The sequence below is a fragment of the Hesperophylax consimilis genome, chromosome 24, assembly GCF_061612785.1.
Source record: "Hesperophylax consimilis isolate HC1 chromosome 24, BYU_Hcon_1.0, whole genome shotgun sequence".
Taxonomy (NCBI): Eukaryota; Metazoa; Arthropoda; class Insecta; order Trichoptera; family Limnephilidae; genus Hesperophylax; species Hesperophylax consimilis.
The window spans coordinates 15359893-15375587 of NC_142859.1; the positions used below are offsets into that span (position 1 = coordinate 15359893).

The 15695-nt window shown below is 31.0% G+C and overlaps 1 protein-coding gene across 1 annotated transcript in view; it reads left to right on the forward strand.

Annotated features, from left to right (window-relative positions):
- Window positions 1-15072, forward strand: part of LOC149411979 (alkaline phosphatase, tissue-nonspecific isozyme-like) — a 115348-nt gene extending 100276 nt beyond the window's left edge. The window contains exon 10 of the mRNA XM_089646217.1: window positions 14811-15072. Coding sequence (XP_089502343.1) covers window positions 14811-15053 — 243 coding nt within the window. The 3' untranslated portion in view covers window positions 15054-15072. The remainder of the gene's footprint in view (window positions 1-14810) is intronic.
- The last annotated feature ends 623 nt before the right edge of the window (window positions 15073-15695 follow it).

A 15695-nucleotide genomic window follows, 5' to 3' on the forward strand; every position in this document is an offset into this window, starting at 1 on the left:
CATACTTTTTTGGGCGCGAGATCTACTAACTTCTAATCACCTAGTACGTTTTAAGCCACTGTTGCAGATTTTAAAAGCAAATATAAAATGTTGTTTTTATTACCATGTACGCTATGTTCTACCTGATAAGGAAACATTACAAGCACTTTAGAAATTATTGATTACCTTCATTTAAGTAACGAATAGGATATTTACTTCTTCTGTAATAAGGTAAAATAAAAAAAAATAAAAAGAACACTTATATAATACAAACTTTTCTACAGAATTAATTTCTTTTTTTGGTACGTTTTTATGTTATCCATGAGCTAAAGATTAAATAAATATGTAATATGAACGGAATATCATTTATATGTATAAACGTTACTGTAACTTAATGCTAGAAGTACTTAAGTTAAACTTGTGAATCGATAAGGAATGAAATTTTTCACTCTTTTCTGACATCAAAAAAAAAATTAAGCTTCATTTTGACTTCCACATTAGATGGGCTATAGTTTTATATATCTAAAGCATCATTATTTATAGCATTCATATAAGAAACGTTTTTAAAATATATGTTACTTAAAAAAATTTTAAAAACTGACGTAGACACTTCTAGCATTGACCCCCCAATTTAAATGTTTCAAAATTATTTAGGACAACAAGTTTCTACAATTTTAAAATGTTCTTTTAGTGGAGTAATTTCCATATACGGACGAAACATTTAAATTTACAACAAAAAAGCAAAACCTTGTTATCTTGTACAGCTGCATTAAAGGTTCCTCGGAACCATAAATTCCTATCTACATAATCAAAAATACTAATGTCGGTTTTGTGTTGTACTCTAGAACTAAGATTTGATTTGAATTTAAGTGTTATCATTTTCGAAATTGGAAGTGTTTGTTTGGAGGATTCAGACAAAAGTTAAAGTACTCCTAATAATATTATTACTGTTTATTAATTGCCTTTGTTTAATTGGAACTGATTTGTTGAGAATTTGAACTATTCGTGATTAATTCACTGATATGCGCTAGCATATTATAATCTATGATGTAACCGAGTGATAAATTGGAAACATTATTTAATTATTCAAATGTGTTGATTCTCATATGTCAACATGTTTCAATTTCGCACATCACTAGCACCTATCCAATAAAAAAATAACACGGAAGCACGATAAGTACTTACTCTCATAGTGATATGCAATTACGTCTGTTTGGTATTATTTTCAGTTTACTGGGATGGATGAATCCAATAAACAAAATAATTTAGATGGTGGTTATAACGGTTCGTTGTTGAATTATTATTTTTACTTTTAATGTTTAAAGGAATGTTTTTTTTATTTTTTAAAGTAGGATTTTTTTAGGCGCCTACGTTTTGATTAAATATGGTTCCTACAATTCATCTTGAATCTAGTAATTGATGCTAATTTTATAGTTTTGGGCAGCGCATTATAATATTACATTCCTTTGTGAAGTAAACACTGTTTTGTGTATCCTTTTTGGTAGCCTAATTTAATTTGCGTTCTTGTGTTAAGCCTGTGATTGTCCTTGTATATATAGTATATAATTTTGTTTTAAGAAGTATTTAAAACTAGCTGCACCCCGCCATGCGCGGCTAGGTACACATGCAGATATAGGAACAATAGCGCGTGCCGCTTTTACGTCTACCATACATCTCTGTTTTTCAAAAAAGGCATGTTTGTTCAACAGATGGCGCTGTTTTTGTAAAAAAAACATGTTTTTACCGGCCACAGGTGACATCTTTATAATATAGGTATATAAATATACACGCATATTCAAATGCAATGTTGGGTCAAAATTTCAAAACAATCGATGAAGAGCTTTCGGAGATTTAAGATTTTGAACAAACGAATATTTATTTTTATTCATATTAGGTCAAGGTCATTTTCATATTAGGTCAAGGTCATTTTCATATTAGGTCAAGGTCATTTTCATATTAGGTCAAGGTCATTTTCATATTAGGTCAAGGTCATTTTCATATTAGGTCAAGGTCATTTTCATATTAGGTCAAGGTCATTTTCATATTTCGAGCGCAGCATTTGCTTCACTTTTACACAATCAAGTTCTTTAAATATTCAAAAGCTTTATTTTTTAAAAATAGCAGCATATTTTGTTCTCTATCATTCAATTCAAATAAAGTTGATAGTTTACAGGTGGAAAAAATATAATAAGCAGTAATTGTTGATTGAGTAACTAGTACATATTGAATTATTGGCGGGTTGGAAATAAGCCGACAAAGCTCAGTGGTTACAGAGCACTTGACCGGACATCAGAAGGCACGGGTTCAATTCACGTTGGCGGCATTTATTTTTACTCGGGAGATATTTTCCTTTTTTTTGACATTTCAGGCGACTAATTATTGCTTATAATTATTTGTTATCCTTTATGCCATGCAAAAAACCTTGTCTTATAAATATTAGTTCATCATTAAAAAACAGTAAAAATTATACTTTACTGAACTAAACTGATCCCGATTTTTCAACTTTTTTGGACCTGGTTTGGATTACGGCATTGTTAAAGTAATAATAGTAAACACGCCCTACAGAAAAACCTAAATTGACCTATAACTTTGCGGAAATTCAATCTATTTCAGGAAAATTAATGAGTTCCTTCCCATCAACAACCAATATCAACTACTAAGAAACCATATTGACATTGTTTCTTTACTTATCAAAAACATTTTTAAATTTTAAATTTTAGATTTTAAATAATTTTTCTCTAGATTACAACATTGTTAAAGATTATATCTACCATACGTTAGAAAAAATGTTTATTTCAGCTTTCTCAAAACACTGATTTATATTTAAAACGACATGTATTTTTGTAAAGCGCTCTTTAGAAAACTGTATATCAGATAGCATATTATATTCTCTAAGTCAGAATAATATATATTATAAGCGTTTGCTAAAAAACTGAATGTTACTCGTACCTTAGCTGTCTTTATTATTTACTTGTTTCTTATTGGGAATAATGATAAATAAGCAGTTATGGTTCAAATATTGTTACAATATACTGTCAAATTACCCATATGGTAACTCATCAAATACTTTTATTTAAATTATTTTTTAAATATTTTGTGTTTATTTGTGGTATTACTTTATGTTTGAGATTACTCTATGTTTACTTCACTCAAATATAAATTGTTAACCTCGATACACGCTTACCTTAGTGAGGTTGATTTTTATGAGAAAAAAATTGATTTATGTATCGTGAGATGCAATATATAAATTAAAAAGTATGGTTATACAATGATGACATAATAATATGGTTTATAGAACATTTCCCAACACAATTTTTTTATCACCAGAAAACCGTTGGTGGAAACACATTACTATATTCTATATTCCGGCCCATTCATCCTTGTCACACCTGAGTTAATTCGCTGAAATAAAAAAATAAATATTATTATATTTTCTGAAATAATTGGCAGTGGGCCTTGAATATTGTTTGATTCAAATCAATCATATTTGACAGACAAGTAATATAGTAAAACAATGAACATGTTCTGTGGGAATTTTTTAAATTATTGTCGACTGTCAGTTGATGTTTTATTTACTTTGGTTGGGAAATTGAAAATAATCTTGGATTATTTGAAAAATCAGAAAAAATAATAAATTTCTCTTATTTAATCTATAGGCCATATGTTTAGTAAAAAATGGCCAAAAGTATCGAGCTTCCACAAATATTGTTAAATAATTCATTGCTGGGAATGTTTAGTCTTTCTTATAAAAAAGTAAAGTCCTCGGAAGGAAGTGTTACGGTTTAACTTTATTTAAAATGAGCAATGTCCTTTATTATTACCAATATTGATGTAGCACTCAATTCAATTTCCTTTTTCTGGAAGCTTATTTTCGAATCCCTAAAACTAAACGTAAATTATCGGAGATATCCGGTCATATCTCCCAAACGAGAACCCACTCGGGTTGTATCTAATCCAGCTTACTAAATCACTTTTATTGCAAATGTGGTCCGTACAATAACATCTAAATGCGTAAATATCAGATCAAGCAATTCAATTTGCAAATCATTCATTGGATAACACCTCTAACAAGGTTCGGGTCAAATTATTCGCTGCGTTTGGTGGTTTAGCAGGGGTGCCAGGGTTCATGGGGTAAGGTTTTTCCAGGTCCTGGCCGCGGGTACGTCTTACCACCTACAGCGTGGTGGAGCGAATATGGAGAGGAAAGTTGAGGGAGATCCTTTGAAATCTCCTTATTTTCATTAAAAAGATCCTTCACACAGCATCCTCAAAGATGACAAAGGCCTGAAATTAATTATTTTCCACAGGGCCTCTTGTGTGGAGTTAATGCAAAAGATAACTTTTAAACGACAAGATTAAGGTACATAATTTTAAGATTCCATTCCAAAAAAACATATTTTTATTTTTATGTAAAAAATAACGAGAAGTATGAACTTCTCGTGTTCCAAAAAAAAATTTTTTTGAAAATTTAATTCCATTGGCAATACGATAACATGTTTTAAAATTTTCAGTTTTTTTATTACTGTTAACACTAGAAAGACCGGGTACTGCTCCATTCCTATAAAGACCACAACGGTCATTTTGACCGCTGATAACATGCGAGTTTATTATTATTGTAATTGTGTCATATTTGGCTTAATATTAAATAAATATAACAATAATTATGTATTGAAATGATTTACTTTAATCGATTAGGTTCCCATTTACTACAAACTGTTTTTTTTTATAATATCCTAGGCACTTTCCGCAAACAGATTTCTTACAATTATCAAATGTGTCAGTTGTTTTATTTTGCTTACATCTTTTATTAATTTGGCACTCGCGTCTTTTAGAATTTTTATTTTCGGATTCCCTTTCTGATATTCTGACCAAAGCTGGTATTTGTATATGCTGACCGTAGTTCTCCAACAAGCTGTAGAATAAAATTGTGACGAGATATGTTTTTTTTTTGTTATCTTTTTATAAAGTATCCATGCATTTATAGCGGCTAGATAAAGTATGTTGTAGAAAACGTGCACAGGCCACCTTCTACTTCCAGCTCTTACGAAATATTTACGAGCTATTTGGTCGAATATATCGACACCATATTTTGTAGAATTGTAAAATTCAATCGTTTGGGAATTTTCTTTGTTCTGTCGCCAAATTGAACATCCGGATATACTGTACTCAATATCATTATATTTTTCTTCGGTTTTCCGTGATGAACAGTTAGTGTAATACCATTGTTAGCCTTCAAAATAAATGATTCATAACGTGGAGTACAAATGGTTTTGAAAACTGCTGGTATTTGGCCCTTCTCATCGTTTCGACAATACTTGTTTGCTCAGCTCGTAATTTCTCTGTTTCGTCTTTTCTTAAGATACGGTTGTAATAGTTTCATTATTACATATTCTGGTAGTGACCCATTTGAACTTTCTTCAGTTTTACCTAAATATGGAAATCCATTACAAAGGTATTTAGTATCTACGGCCACCACAAGCCAATATTTTTTCAAAATTTGTCAGGCTTATTTGCTATATACTGAGTAAACGGACAACGAGTTTTGCTAGGAAATAGTTTTTCATCGCCCGTCAAATTTTCACCAGGAACGTAACACAGATTACAGTTTTCAATGAACTTGTTCCAAATTGCCGATGCTAGTGCAAATTTATCAAGATCTCGTAGTTCGCAAATCAAAACGCAAATATTTAATAATTTTTTAATCTATTATTACTTATAGTTTCTTTGAATATGAGGAGTCTCCATAATGTCGACCATAATAAGTCTTTTAGAACTTTATTGTTTTCAACATATCGCTTCGCATAAGGTGTTGGGCCTGCAACTTCTCTGAGTACATTTTGTCGATTACGTCATCCTTGCTGGCTGAAAGTACTCTGAGTATGTGATGTACACGTCCATTCTGTACCGTCAACTGCAACTTGAATATCTCCAATTTCCGGAAGGTCTGTTACTCTTGCAGAAAAAACGTCCTCCTGATGCCTCTCGATGCCTCTTATTCTAACCCCTCGACCATGACGATTTGAAATCGGATTTCTAGGAAAAGATGTCGATGTCATCTGAAGATCTTCATGATCTTCATGTCCGATGAAAAAATATTAGGCTCCAAAACAAAAACGGTGTCATCAATTTTACTGGCACGACATTCTTCATCTGACTGATCTTGCTAGTTCTTCCACTATATCCGACTCGGTAAGATTTCTACGAGTACTCATATCGATATGATATTACGTTCCAAAGTTTCAATAAAACTATAGCCAAAATAATTATAACACAATCTACAATAATAAAACGAAATTTTCCGTGACTTGAAATACATACGCACAGACCAACATGCGGTAGAATACTAACAACTGACAACCACAGTGCAGATCGAGTAAGAATGATACCGAAAGAAAGAGAAAGGTCAATTAGTAGTAACATGTATAAGGTGGAATGGGTATATTTTAAACTTGAATAAAGAAGATCCTAAACAATCCCAGCTTAAAATGGCCCTAACGGTCACATTGACCGCGGCGGTCTTTGTAGGTATAAATCATTATATTTCGATAAATAAATAAGGTACGTGCCTGTTTTTTTCACCATGGTCGTTAAATCATGAATTATGAAAATTAAAAAAAAATCAGATCATTACCATAAATTTTAAGCAAAATATCGTCATATTACATCGTGAAACGGTCAAAATGACCGCTTCGGTCTTTCTAGTGTTAACAAAATAATATCCGATTTTTCTATTTTTCAGATATGGTTTGGATTGCATAAAAAATATTATTTGCATCAATGATTACGCGTAGCTACTAAACAATTCGATAAAAAATAAAAATCTTAGTTATAAATTATGAGAATTTAAAAAAAACACATACCTACCAAGTTTTTGTTAGCAGCTCAAAATGTGTAGTTTTATATTAAATGTTTTTAGATACAAAGTTTATTAATGATTTGTCTTATTTATTCATCGCACTTGGTTCAAAATTTGGAATTCGCAATCAACTCTGACATTTAATCTCAATCTTCCTCTAACCCTACTAATCAACCTGTTCATACTATTTTCACTCACTCCGTATTTTACATCCAACAATACATCAACTGCTGTCGAAGCGACTCCTTCGCTGTGACATATTTAACACCTTCATGTATTAACCTTCATCCGCTCGCGCCTCCTAAAGTCACACTAAGCACAACTTGCAGTCACTCTGGAACTGCAATGTGGACGTCAATGATTTTTTTCATTTAATGCGCTTGTTTGGAAATAATTACAACCAATGAACTTTGACACGAGCACGTTTTTGGGAAAATGTACTCGTTTAAAAAATAAAAAAATCACAGAAATCAAATCACTTTCTTCTTCTCTACCAATTTGAACAACCAATGAACAACCCATCGTTAGCTTTCGCTATTAAATATTGTTGTAAAATATTCTAGTATTTGTATAAACAGACAATTAGAAATGCAGAGAAAAAAGTTCCATACATTTTTTTTAGTTTCCACTCACTAAGACGATTAATTGGACTTCATACTGACCCCACCGAATTTGTTGATATACTGAGATGTCGGGGAGGACGGAATCGACCAAATATTGTCATGATCTAGCACAGGGGAGGGTAACAAGAGAATACATGCTATTTGATGGCCGAGTGGCATTTAAAATGGACAGTATGTAAATGAAAAGCGGAGATCAATTGATGGTGTTATTATCAAAAGGAATAAGATGATAATTGTACAGGAAATCTTATGAGAAGATATTGATTTCTTTTGAATCTTGTTGGTTTCTTGAAAATTCCATTAAATTACCGGCGATTAATACATGGTGATATGATGTTTACCTCATACAATCATATTCAATTAAATTACCATTAATGTTATATTTTCACCACACGTCTCTCTTTAAATTCTCTACACAATAAAATTATACTTGGGGATGCAATTTCTACTATTTAAGTGATCTTTTCAGGAGATTTAAAATCTGAACAGCTAAATAACATGCACTATTAAGGCCGACGAGAATTCGAAACAAAAATCATATTTGAAAAAAGACATTTTGATAACAATCGAATATCACGGGCATCGGTTTTCTTTCTTCAGTTATTGTTTCTTCCTTTTAGGAAAGAAATTGACAATTAAAAAGGACAGTGGTATGTGGAATAATCACAAAATTGTTTCAATATTAAACACATGTTCTTCCCACAGTTTGTTCGGTACACTGATCATATGTGATATGATCATATCATATATCATATCATATGTGCTAAAATTGAAAAAAAAAACGGCCAAAATGCCGTCCCGTGGGCGGTGAAGATTATATAAATTCTTGCGAGGTAGTGTCTTCACTAAAGAACGAACGAACTATTAATTTCACAGATCAATGTGTTATTGATATTATCAAAATCTACACTGACGCGTAGTTAATTTTGTCGATCTGTACCGAGTGTATCCTGTAGTCAGTGGCATAAATTGAGTTTTTCATCTGGGTAGGGCAGTAGGAAAAACAGCGAATTAATTAAACAGTATTAATCTTACGCTCGTAACGGCAGCCCGCACGGTACTGTCTTCGCGCTCCCGTTACACCGCAACGTAACACTTTCATGACGGTAGAAGAGTTGTTAAATACGCTAAAAAATGAAGTTCAAAAAATACAAACCGTTAAAGACTCGAAAACTAAAACAAATATCGAAAAAATTATTATTGATCTTGACAATGAAGTGAAATCTGAAATATTAAAAATGCAACAACAAATAATTCAACTACAAGACAAACTTATCGAAAAAAACGACCAACTGGTGGGAAACTTTGAAAAATTAATGAAAAGCGCATCAACACCATCCTATGCACAGGTATTATCAACAACCAAAGTCACTCCTCGAGAAGAAGAGAGATTTTCAATCATCATTTCGTCGACCAAAAATAATGCTAAAGCAGAAGAAATTGAAAAGATAATAAAAAAAGAAATAAATTTAAGCAACATGAAGATAGGAATAAATGGTTTGAGAAAAACAAAAGAAGAAAAAATAATAATATCATGCCCAAAAAAGGAATATGCAAATACCTTAACCGCCGAAATAAAAAAACTGAATACCGATTTGGTGGTAAATGAAATTCAAAAGAAAAGACCAAAAATAATAATAAAAGGATTAAAATCCAATCTTACTGAAGACGAAATAGTTTGCGGAATAATTACCCAGAACGAAGGAATTGAAGATGTTTACAAGGAAAGTGAAGACAACAAAATCACACTTATAACGGAGATAAAAAACACAAACATAAACGAAAAGCAGCGCCAGTTCACTAGCTACATCATGGAAACTAGTGGCAAAATGCGAAAAAGTCTCCTTGCACTCGGTAAACTAAATATACAGTTTCAACGAGTAAAAATTGAAGATTGCGATCCACTGACTCAATGTTTTCATTGCTGTATGTTCATGCATACGGCTAAAAGATGCCTACACCGAACCAGCCCTCCAATTTGCCCACACTGCATGGGCGATCACATCCTTTCAAAATGTCCGGGAAGAGAAAAAACAGTACCAGCATGTGTAAACTACACCAGACAAAATTCTAAATATGGAGAAAAAAACACCACGGACCACGCAGCCAACAGTATTAGGTGCAACTATAGAAACAAAATGCTGAAAATTGCGAGGGATCGCATCGATTACGACTAATGATGCATATTATTAATTACAAGTGTAACGAAAACCTAAATAATATGCACAATATTTCAAAAAAATATTACGAAAAGCCCGCCCGCAAAGTGTTAACACGCAGTGATAATGTACAAGCAAACACATATAATATTATAATTGCAAATGTGAAGTGTATTCCCAGCGCCAACATTATTGTTAATTTTATTACTACCTCAAAATGAACGACTTTATAATAAACGCAATAGATAATTCATATAAAATAGACGAAAGGATTTTTGACACGGTAAATAATACAAACGATTTTATAGATATAAAACCTACAGCCAGCCTAATAATAATACACATGAACGTTAGATCTTTGGAAAAAAATTTCGAAGAATTTCTAATAACTATTAAACAATTAAATAGACTTGACTGTATAATACTATCAGAAACGCATTCATCGAGTGAAATTAATTATAATATACCGGGTTACTCGTACTATGCAACAAAATATAAAATTAACAGAAATAGCGGCGTCGCCATATTTGTATCAAATATTTACGCTGTCACAAGTGTAAATGAAATAATGGTGAATAATGTAAATTTATTAAACTTGGAGATAAATTTTATGAATTATTCATTTAATATCATTGCTATTTATCGGACACACTCTTCTGCTATAACCACATACATAGAAGAATTAAAAAAAATATTACAACATCATAGAAACAAAAAAACAATACTCATCGGAGATATTAACTTAAATATCGCTAATGACTACTCCTCTAACGATAAAGATAACTATTTAAATATGTTAGCAGAATTAAATTACATTTCATGTATAAATTCATACACCAGAAACATTATCGGACAGCGACCATCTTGTATCGATCACATATTCACAAACACCAAAGATATACAAAATATATCATCTGCGGTAATTAAAACATCTGTAACGGATCATTTTGCATGTATATTTAAATATGACTACAAACATCAAAACCTCTCATTACCAACCACAACGGCCGTTAATAATACTGATAAATACAACTATAGTATTAATATAAATTCTCTCACTAAAATAATAAGTAACGAAAAAGAATGGCAAGAAATATATCAATGTAACGATGTAGAAGAATGCTGCAAAATATTTGATAAAAAACTGAGTTTTCACATAAATGCTTGTAGAAATATTAAATCTAACAAAACATCTTCAAAACTAAAGCCAATCAAACCATGGATAACTCACGGATTAATCATCTCAATTAGACACAAAGAAACACTCTACAAACAATATACAAAACAACCGGAAAATATAACATTACAAAAACATTTCAAAGCTTATAAAAAAAAACTTACATATCTAATAAAAAACACAAAGGATGACTACTACAAACAAAAACTTGAATTATCTGGAAATGACAGTAAAAGGATTTGGTCCATCATAAATGAAATTGTCGATAAAAAACATTTAAAAAATAAAACAATCAACAATGTAAATCATAATGATTCAAAAATCTGCTGTAAAGATAAACCTCTAGAAGCCGCAAATGTATTTAACAATTTTTTTGCTAATGTAGGAAAAAACCTCGCTAAAAAAATCCAACAAGGCCTTACCCCAAATGACCCAAATACTACAGTAAATAATGAGCATAAATTTGAATTATTTCAACCAACAACACCAGAAGAAATTGAACAAATTATTACAGGTATGAAAGGAGGTTCTGCCCCTGGTTTTGATGGGGTCACAATACAAACACTGAAATGTATAAAATCACAAGTATCAAAACCATTAACTCATATAATCAATACAAGTTTTCAAAGCGGAGTTTTTCCATCCATGTACAAACAATCTGTAATTATACCAATATTTAAAACCGGCAATCCGGAAGAACCAACCAATTACCGCCCTATTTCTTTACTATCAAACATTGCAAAAATATTTGAAAAAATTGCCAAAAAAAGAATAACTCAGTTCATAAAGATTAATAATATAATTCACGAAAATCAGTTTGGATTCATGGAAAACAAAAGCACAAAAGACGCCATTGCTAAATTATCTAGTACCATACAAGACGCTTTAGACAAATCATTAAAATGTGTTGGTATTTTTGTTGATCTCCAAAAAGCCTTCGACAGCATATCTCATGTGAAACTAATACAAAAATTAAAGATCGTAGGTTTTAATGACACAGCATTAAGTTGGCTAAAAAGTTATCTTCACCAAAGAACACAAGTTGTAAAAATTAATCACGCATCTAGTCTACCACTCACAAGTGATTTTGGGATACCACAAGGTACTGTTTTGGGTCCTTTACTTTTTATCATGTACGTAAACGATATTTTCAAACAAAACCTCAGTGGAACAGTTATATCTTACGCAGATGATACAATTATCATAATTAAGGGTAATGACTGGAAAATTGTAAATGAAAATGCAAATAATGACATCCAAATCCTAAAAAACTGGTTCGATACAAATCTACTTACAATTAACGCAAAAAAAACAGTTTATATACCATTCACAATAAATAAATTCAAAACTAACCCCAACATTCATATAATAATACACAACAAAAAATGTAACAAAGATGTTTGTAATGAATCATGTACCATACTAAACCAAACAACTGAAATAAAATACCTCGGTGTAATTGTAGACCAACATATGAAATGGAACAGACACATATGTGAACTTGTTAAACGCATTAGAAAATGTATCTATATATTCATTAGATTAAGAAATGTTCTCAAGATAAACAACCTGAAAAAAGTCTATTACGCACTAGTCCAATCATTACTTCAGTATGGAATCATTGGGTGGGGAGGTGCATATGAAAAATTTTTAAGCTCTGTTAAAGTGGTACAAAAACTAATTATCAAAGTAATTTTGAAAAAAAAACCAACTTTCTCTTCAGCATCATTGTTCAAAATTTTCGAAGTACCAAAAATTGAAGACCTCTATAAAAAAGATGCAATATTACAAATATATAAAAAATCTGTAGTAAAAAAACTTAAATTTAACTCATCCTTAAGGCATAATTTTAACATCCAAATTCCTCTATTTTCAACACAACAAATGCACAATAACTACATTTACAAAGGCATAATATATTTTAATAGTCTTCCCGAAGAAGTGAAAAAAATACCAGATTTTATTTTATTCAAAAAGAAGGTCAAATTTATCTTTAAAAAAAATTAATATCACCTATCAAATGTTATAACTTCAATTCATGTTTCAACCAAAATTAACGTCACAATCCTCTTTTAAGTTTATATTTATTGTACTGTAATAATGTTAATTACTGATATAAACATGAAATAATTGTCAAATAACTCCTACGCCAAGCTCAAGAGCTAGCACTCTTCATTGGAGTAGAAATTCAACAACATATGTTTTACACTATTACTTATTTTTAACTTATTTTATGTACAATGTAACAATGTTATAAGTTAAACAATAAAAAAAAAAAAAAAAAAAAAAAAAATTGATGAAAAATAAATTGATTTAAAAAAAAAGCTTGCCAGGAACATAGGTTTTCATTAAGAATGGCTAAGCTGTTGGTTTTATCCAACGATGGTTAGGATTACAGCTATATCAAATATCCAAATAACAACATCGTGTATGAACATTACAAGTCAATTACTGGTGAGGTAGATTTTAATATTTTTTCGAAGTATAATTAGAACATGTACTAATTTAACAATGATTTATACATTTGTGATTTGTGTACCGAAAGTCACGGCCTTTTTCGATATTAACACAACTGAGTATTCCCTTAAATTCGCACTCCGCATATATACACTTGTGTAGAATACGGTAAGCATTTGAATATGATATATTATGGGCGTCATTTTGCATACTTAGTTCCTGCTTCTGACATGTCTTAGTATGGCGGTTGGCAAGGCGCGCGTGGCTCGACTTCGTACTTATTTTTTAAAGTATAGATTGATTTCTTGCAATAATATTAAAATATAAAAAAAAACCTTTATATTAAACGGAGAAAAAATATTAATACTGATTTATTAAGAAATCTCTTAAAATTTTTAGCCATTCTGTTAAAAATGGGACTGTAAGCCGCTTTCTCATAAAGTGTTGGTAAGTTCATAATAATATCGGAACACGTGTTCATCCATCTGCGTTGGTCTTAATAATATATCAGGAAGAAATTAAAAAAATGTAAGAACTTTTACATTGTTTTTTAACGCATTGGTACTTTTCTTGAAGTTTTTAGGATACCTATCAATTCATTCGTTAGTGACAATCTGTAATCCCGTTTTTAACAGGAATACGAGTAATTTAACAGATTTTTCTCCGAGTAAGTGAGTTCAGTAAGGTAGGCACTTAGTAGGTGGTTAAATATTCGAACTATTTAAATTATGAAAAATTGAAATTTTCAAGTTGGCTGTGACTTCATGCCCGCCAACCTTTCCAAGCGATCCCGGGCCTTGGTGACGGTCGCTGCCCGGAAAATCGGTAAATTCGTGGACGGAACCTACTTCATAATACTAAAATTAATAACATACTGCAAGTTATCATGTTGTTAATATAAACCCTGTTCAGTTACAAGTGATTCATTTTATAAACATCTGTTCAGTTTAGTTGTAGGTATATATTGGTGATTATTGGTGTTGTGTGAGGATAAAATTGATGTATTTACCTACTTCATAATACTTAAATTAATAACATACTGCAAGTTATCATGTTGTTGATACGAACCCTGTTCAGTTACAAGTGATTCATTTTATGAACATCTGTTCAGTTTAGTTGTAGGTGATAAAATAAATACAATATATCAAGATAAAAATTGATATATTGTAATTTACTTGTGTTCTTATATTCGATGTTATTTTTAATTTATTTAGTATTTTCTGTAAATATTTTTTGCCCACAAACCCTTAGTTTGTTATTATAATTACATATTTAAGTGAAAACCTATCATAAGATATTATTTGTATTTTTTATAAGTTGATTATTTAAGAATGTAAAAAATCTGTTGGTTTTCCCAAATAAACAAGATAAAATAAAATACCACCAGCCATATATGTACCGTTTAAGATAGTTTATTTAAAAAAGTATAAAAAATTGGTACCTTCTTATTTTATTACTATTTAAAGGTCAGAATCGATTTTTTCTTTATGAAATATACCCATTTAAAGTAAAAATGCAAACACTACCATTACACCATCTAATATTTAAGTTTGTTCCAGATATCCAATTGTTCGGAGACAACAAGCACCCTTCCAAGGCGAGCCTCTGTCTCTCACAAATCATCTAACCCTGGAACTGTTCTTGTGGCATCCAGCGTCATGGCTGACGACTCTCTCAACAGGAACCACTCTTCCAGTCCCTCATCATTGGGAAACTTCTACTGTTTACAGGTTTTACTTGTGATATCGTTGATGATTAATTTTATCGGATTTGAGCGTTGTTTACAATCAATTTTGTTATAATTGGATTAATTTTTATATGAGGTTGTGAAATTAGGTGGTTATGTTCGGTTAAGTGATTAAATCTGAACACTGAAAATTACACGTGATTTTTTAATATCATATTTTTTCAGTTTCAATTTAAAACTTCATGCAAAATAAACCACTCTTATAATCTAAAACTACCAAATTAAAAAAAAAGTGTGTGTATTTTTCAATTATAATTTTTTATTCATGCTTATTTCTCTTCATGTTTACAAATATATGTTCAATTACCTCTACGTCTATTTTCCCCGTGTAATTTCTTTCCTTTCTTTCCTTAAATCGATGATTGTTAATATTTATGGCTTTGAACCGTATTGTGATTTTGTTCCCAGTATTTTTTTCCGTAGATTGCCTTTTTTTATGTCTCAACCATTCTGAATCAGTGAGGCTATACCATTTCCAATAAATAGTATGTTGTAAGGCTGAAAAATAATAAAAAAACAGCCACCGTCGGATTTGAATTTGCGTCCACCGCGTCCAAAACTTTTCACTCTGCTCGGGAGGTTGTCAAAAAGTTGGCATCATCATAGGAAAATTAGGGCTAGGCAAAAAGTGGGTATAAATAAAAGGAGTTAACTAAAAATGTTTCAAAACCCAAAAACCAAACTAAAAAGAAAGCAT